At 53.0% G+C, this 6,499-nt stretch overlaps 1 protein-coding gene across 1 annotated transcript; it reads right to left on the reverse strand.

Moving 5' to 3' along the window:
• Nucleotides 1-4,160: 4,160 nt before the first annotated feature.
• On the reverse strand, nucleotides 4,161-5,093 carry LOC118701475 (olfactory receptor 14A16-like). The gene has a single exon (XM_036406101.1). It carries the CDS (start codon nucleotides 5,091-5,093, stop codon nucleotides 4,161-4,163), a length of 933 nt encoding a protein of 310 aa, XP_036261994.1.
• Between the last annotated feature and the right edge of the window lie 1,406 nt (nucleotides 5,094-6,499).

A 6,499-nucleotide genomic window follows, 5' to 3' on the forward strand; every position in this document is an offset into this window, starting at 1 on the left:
ACCCCGAAGGGCCCCAAATTCCCCTCCCTGACCTCCAAGGGCCCCCCTCGATCCCCAAGTGCTGCCCCGGACCCCGAACTGTCCCTCATAATCCCCGAGTGCCCCGTCCAAGTGCCCACCCGGCTGCCCCAAGTGTCCTCCAGACCCTCAAGTTCTCTCTGAATTCCCTCCCCAGACCCAGAACTGCCCCAAATGAGCCCCAGAAGTGTCTTCAGGGACCCCAAAGTGCCCCCTCTTGACTATATCGGAGAAAAAGATGATAAAAAGACGACAAAAAGACTACAAATATAACTAATTAGCATAAAGAGGAAGAAATAAATAGCCTATGGATATTAATTAATTAATGAAGGTAATTGTGTTTCTTAGAATCAGAGACCAATAATTTTTTTGGTTGCTAAAAATGTATAGATTTTTAAACCAAAATATAAAAATAATGTAATAAAAATAATGAAGGATATTATTATAAATTATAGAATAATATATTTATAAATTTTTTTATTCAATTTTATTTATAAGGAAAATGGTTAAATTTTTGGATATGTTTTGGGATGTCAGTCTCAGGTGAGTGATGTCAGACATGGTGAGGCTGGGGGTGAGGAGCAGGTTGTCCAAACAGGCTTAGCCCAAAAGGGGCTCATTCTTCTCTGTGCCCAGACCTCCTAAGGAGGCATTCAGCATCAAGATCACCTGGGGAATGCTTCCATCCCCTCTTCTCATAACTGAAAAATAAAAAAAAATACTCATTTGATTAAAAAACCAAAAATCATGAGGTGCACTTTGGAATCTCCCTCCTGAAGAGAACTCCAAACTGACTCGAATCACTGCACAAGGCCTGGAGACTGGAAAACAATGGAAGGGAGACAAAGAGCTCCTGAGGGCTTTCTGGATTTTAATCAGCCCCACGGTGGATTTGGGGCTGGGTCCAGGAGCCTCAGGCACGGAGAGAAGGATGAAGAAGCTGCTCAAAGAGTCAGCAGCAAAACTCCAAGTGCCTTGGAGCATGGCTGGGCCCCAGTGAGGGCAGGGAGTGCCAAAGGCTGCCCAGGGCCTGGTGAGAGCAGATCCTTGAGGCCAGGATTGCAGGGAGCCCAAGGCTCTGAGCAGGGAACTGCAATGCTGAGCAAGGCCTGGCTTGGCTGCAGGAAGCAGAAAGGCCAAGGCCTGAGCCCAGCCTGGGCCAGCAGGGCCTGTCCCTCATGGCTGCCTCGGGGCTCTTGGTGGGCCAGGGGGATGTGAGGGGCAGCAAGGACAAATGGCATCAACCTGCAGCCCCTGCCAGCCTCCCCAGGGAGGCCAAGGGAGAAGCAAAGTGCAGCCCCTGCCAGGAAAGTTCCTCCTGTGGGGCCTCCAGAGGCGCTGCCCGAGCCCAGGGGACAAAGGCCTGGCTGCCTGTGGCCCTGCCAGCCCTGCCCAGCCCTTGGCCATCTGTCCTGCAGGCTGTGGCCCCTGGGCGTGCTGCTCCTCTGCCCTGGCCGGCTGCACTTGCCCATCTCGCTGTCCCCCAGCATTTCTCACCCAGCGTTTCTGTGCCCTCCCTGGGCTCCCTGCACCCAGCGCTGCCGGCTCCTGGCACACAGAGCCCGGCCATGGCCCAGCCTCACGCTGCCACACCTCCAGCACCAACATTCTGCCCTGCGAGGGACTTTGCTTTCTCCTTAGCTCCAGCCTGAACCTTCCAAGCTGCAATTTGGGGAGGTTTCCTGCAATTCCCACTGCCAAGCAAAGCTCTGTCTCCTGCTGGTCACAAACAGAGATGGGCTGGAGGGAGATGTGGTGGTCAGAGGCTGTTTGGGGCACAGTGACCATGAAATTACTGAGTTTTTACACATTCTGTGAAAGGAGGGGCATCAAGAAGTCTTTTACACTCAAGTTACTGAGAGCAGACTTCAGCCTATTCAGGATTGATTTGGGAAGTATCAAATAAGGTACTGATTTTTTAAAGGGAAACAGCCCTTAAAAACAAAGGATTTCAGGAAGGCTGGACACCCTTCAAGAAAGAAATTTTGAAGGAGCAGGAACAGCCTGTCCCTCTGTGCCCAAAATGAGCTAGAATGAAAAGGACTGGCCTGACTGGACATGGAGCTTTTTCCAGGAACTCAAGGGAAAAAAGAGGGTGCATCATTATTGCAGAGAGGGGCAGGCAACTCAGGAAGTGTTTTAGGATATTGTTAGGTCATGCATGTCCCAGATTGCTAGGCAAGATGGATTCTATTTGCCAGTTGTCTTCTGTTAATTGGGCAGTTTTCCTTATCTCTTCCACAAGAACTCCTCCCTCAGGGGAGACATCTGCTGATACTGGGCTATTGAATGTCACTGCATGGCTGATAAGAACTACAGCATCCCATTGGGAGATGCTCCGCCCAGAGGGAGGAGCCAAGCATTCCTACCCAAATATCATCTTGAAATTCTGGAACACCAGCACAGCTTCTCCTCTGGATTTCCTAGAGGAACAGCTGCCTCTTCCACTGGATCTTCAGAGGAAGACTACACCTTTCTACAGGGTCCCTTCTCCAACAGAACCACACCTGACACTCCAGGAGGGCTGCAGCCACAATTCCAATTGGACTGCTACCAACACCCTGACCCACAGGGTGTCAGGTTGTGTTCTGACTCTGTCAGTGTTGTTTTGGTTTACTGCATTGTTTACTTTATCTTTTTATTTTCTTTCCTAATAAGGAACTGCTCTTCCTGCTTCCATATTTTTGCCTGAGAGTCCCCTTAATTTAAAATTGATAACAATTTGGAGGGAAGGGATTTACATTTTCCATTTCAGGGGAGGCTCCTGCCTTCCTTAGCAAACACCTGTCATTCCAAACCAAGACAATGCAGAAAGAAAATTAGAGAGGTGAAAGTGTAATAGCTGCTGGCCACTTCTTTGAAGAATATTAAAAATATTTTTTATTAATGCATTAATGGCAAAGGAGTGAAGAGGAACACCTCCATTCCTTATTGGGGGGATATGCTAACCAAAGCTGAGGAAAAGGCTGAGGTACTTAACCCCTTCTTTGCGTCAATTTTCAACAATAAGACAGGCTGTCCTCAGGACAAGTGTTCTCCTGAGCTGTAGATGGGCACAGGGAGCAGAACAGCCCTCCTGTAATCCAGGGCGAAGCAGCTGGGGACCTGCTGAGCCACTCAGATGCTCACAGGTGTCTCTGGGAGCAGATGGGATCCATCCCAGGGGGATGAGGGAGCTGTGGATGAGCTCTCCAAGCTGCTCTCCATCATTTACCATCAGTGCTGGCTCAGCAGGGAGGTTCCAGAGCACTGGAGGTGCCAATGTGAGCCCATCCCCAAGAAGGGCTGGAAGGAGGAGCTGGGGAACTCCAGGCCTGTCAGCCTGACCTGGGTGCCTGGCAAGGTTATGGAACAGATCACCTTGAGTGCCATCACAGGGCACCCACAGGATGGCCCAGGGATCAGAGCCAGCCAGCGTGGATTTCAATGTCTGCACTGCTGATCTGCATGAGGGGACTGAGTCCAGCATCAGCAAATCTGCAGATGACACCAAGCTGGGTGTGAGTGTGGATCTGCTGGAGGGTAGGAGGGCTCTGCAGAGGGACCTGGACAGGCTGGATCCAGGGCCCAAATCCAGCAAGGTGAGGTTGAACAAGACCAAGTGCTGGCTCCTGCACTTTGGCCACAACAACCCCTGCAGCGCTACAGGCTGGGGACAGAGTGGCTGGAGAGCGGCCAGGCAGAAAGGGACCTGGGGCACTGATGGACAGCAGGCTGGACATGAGGCAGCAGTGTGCCCAGGTGGGCAAGAAGGCCAATGGCTCCTGGCCTAGATCAGGAATGGTGTGGCCAGCAGGAGCAGAGCTGCTGTGCCACCCATGGCATGGCCCCAGCTCTGCACACAGACATTGCTGCTGCAGCTCCAGGGAAGGGAACAAAAGGGGAATTGCCAGGGAAGACTTTGCTGGGAGATGGTTTTGGTCACTTAAAATCACTGAGAGCAGAGGTCCTCATGGACACAGTCTGAGGCCACAGAAAAGGTGGAGAAAAACAAAATGAAATATGACAAAAACAGTGCCATTTCTTCTAGACAAGATTAAAAGACTAAGACAAAGGAAAGAAAAGAACAAATGAAATACCAAACCCAAGTACTATCAAAGACAAAATTTATTGCAAATGACTTACAGAAACTTGCCAGCAGTTTAATGCTTCTGAAATTGTCCAACCATCAGTCTCCACACTGCAGCCTTGAGCTCCTGGTTCCTCAGGCTGTAGATGAGGGGGTTCAGGACTGGGGGCACCACGGAATATTGAACTGACACTGCCAGATCCAGGGATGGGGAAGAGATGGAGGGGGGCTTCAGGTAGGCAAAAAATGAGGTGCTGAGGAAGAGAGAGACCACGGCCAGGTGAGGGAGGCAGGTGGAAAAGGCTTTGTGCCGTCCCTGCTCAGAGGGGATCCTCAGCACGGCCCTGAAGATCTGCACATAGGAGAAAACCATGAACACAAAACAACCAAACAACAGAAAAGCACTAACCACAATGACCCCAAGTTTCCTGAGGTAGGATTTGGAGCAGGAGAGCTTGAGGATCTGTGGGATTTCACAGAAGAACTGGCCCAGGGCATTGCCATGGCACAGGGGCAGGGAAAATGTATTGGCTGTGTGCAGCAGAGCATTGAGAAAGGCACTGGCCCAGGCAGCTGCTGCCATGTGGGCACAAGCTCTGCTGCCCAGGAGGGTCCCGTAGTGCAGGGGTTTGCAGATGGACACGTAGCGGTCGTAGCACATGATGGTCAGGAGGGAAACCTCTGCTGAAATGAAAAAGGCAAACAGAAACATCTGTGCAGCACATCCTGAGTAGGAGATGGTGCTGGTGTCCCAGAGGGAATTGTGCATGGCTTTGGGGACAGTGGTGCAGATGGAGCCCAGGTCGCTGAGGGCCAGGTTGAGCAGGAAGAAGAACATGGGCGTGTGCAGGTGGTGGCCGCAGGCTACGGCGCTGATGATGAGGCCGTTGCCCAGGAGGGCAGCCAGGGAGATGCCCAGCAAGAGGCAGAAGTGCAGGAGCTGCAGCTGCCGCGTGTCTGCCAATGCCAGCAGGAGGAAGTGCCTGATGGAGCTGCTGTTGGACATTGCTTCACTCTGGGCATGGTGGACTATTGAAACAAGACACTGACAAGCTCTTTGAGTCAATCCTATGGGTTATTTTAGGAATTCTCTAAAAACTACTCCTCTACATGTGGCGGAACTTCACTCAACATTTTTATTTTTGAGCTTGGGTTTGTGCTCCTGAGTTCCTGCCTCATCTTCAGCATTGCTCTCAGCCTGAACCCTGGGAAGCCCAGAAGGAAAACAGGGCTCCCTGTGTCCCAGTGCAGTCAGACCTGCTGGTCCCCACACAGGTGCCCTTTGCTTATTGCGCCTTCCTCTAGTTCAGCATGATTGAAATTAAAATGTGCTTGAAAAATAAAGTGGAGTTTTTAAAGACTCGAGTTTAAAAGTCAGTTTCTCTAAGCCCTTCTCTCTTTCCCTGTGCACCCGGACAGGATGGGATACCAAGGGTTGCTCTGGCTCTCTGCTGCCCGGAGTTGTGCCTGCTGGGAGCTGTTTCTCTCTATCCAAGCCCTGCCCCTGCCAGTGCTGCCAGAGCCCAGCCCAGCCCTGGGGGCTCAGCTCTGCCCTGCAGACCCCTCCCAGCACAGGGCACTGCCCAGGGGCATCTCCCTGGCAGCAGGGCCTTAAGGGCAGGCCAGACAAACAGAGATGCTGCAAGCCAAGGTGCTGCTGCTGCTGTGTGTAGGGAGAGGAGGCTGAGGAGGCACTTTCTGAGGGAGATCTGAGGCCCATCTGCTGATGCCCAGGCTGACAGTGCAGGAGGTTCAGTGACACAGCCAAAGCTGGCAGCCCCTTTCCCTTCCCTTTAGGAGAAAGCTGAGAGCAGCCCTGGCCATGCAGCACCATCTCCAGAGCAGGAGGAATCTGCCCTGATGGGGGTGGCTCCTTGCACCTGGAACTTCTCCCCTGCAGCGTCCATGGGGAGCTGCCAGGCAGGCTGAGAGCTGCCCCTGGCAGGTGGCACATGCCCTGGGCTGGCCAAGAGCCCTGAGGGCTGCAGGAGCTGCTCTGCAGGACAGCCCTGGGCAGCCCTGGCTGCAGCCCCAGCTTCAGCCCCTGCAGCCGTCCCTGGCAGCAGGAGCCGTCCTGCCCTGTCCCTCTGACGGTGCCCAGGGCAGCCCCGCTCTGCAGCACATCCTCCCTCCTCCTCCTGCTCCTCCTGTGCCACAGAGAAACTGGGAGAGTCCTCCTGACACATCCCCCAGGCTCTGGGGTGTGCTGGCTTCAGGAGATCCCTCCAGGAGCACAGGGGACATTGCCCTGCATCCACACACTCACCATGCACAGGGCTGTGAAGATCTTTCCCCAGGTGAAGTCTCAGCTCAATGTCTTCCCAATCCTGATTGCCTTCAGCCTGTCTCTGCCTGGCTCCTGTGCCCTCAGTGCCTGCAGGCAGAGCCCTCAGCCCTGCTGGGCTGGGAGAG

The sequence above is a fragment of the Molothrus ater genome, unplaced genomic scaffold (assembly GCF_012460135.2).
Source record: "Molothrus ater isolate BHLD 08-10-18 breed brown headed cowbird unplaced genomic scaffold, BPBGC_Mater_1.1 matUn_MA512, whole genome shotgun sequence".
NCBI classification, from domain to species: Eukaryota; Metazoa; Chordata; class Aves; order Passeriformes; family Icteridae; genus Molothrus; species Molothrus ater.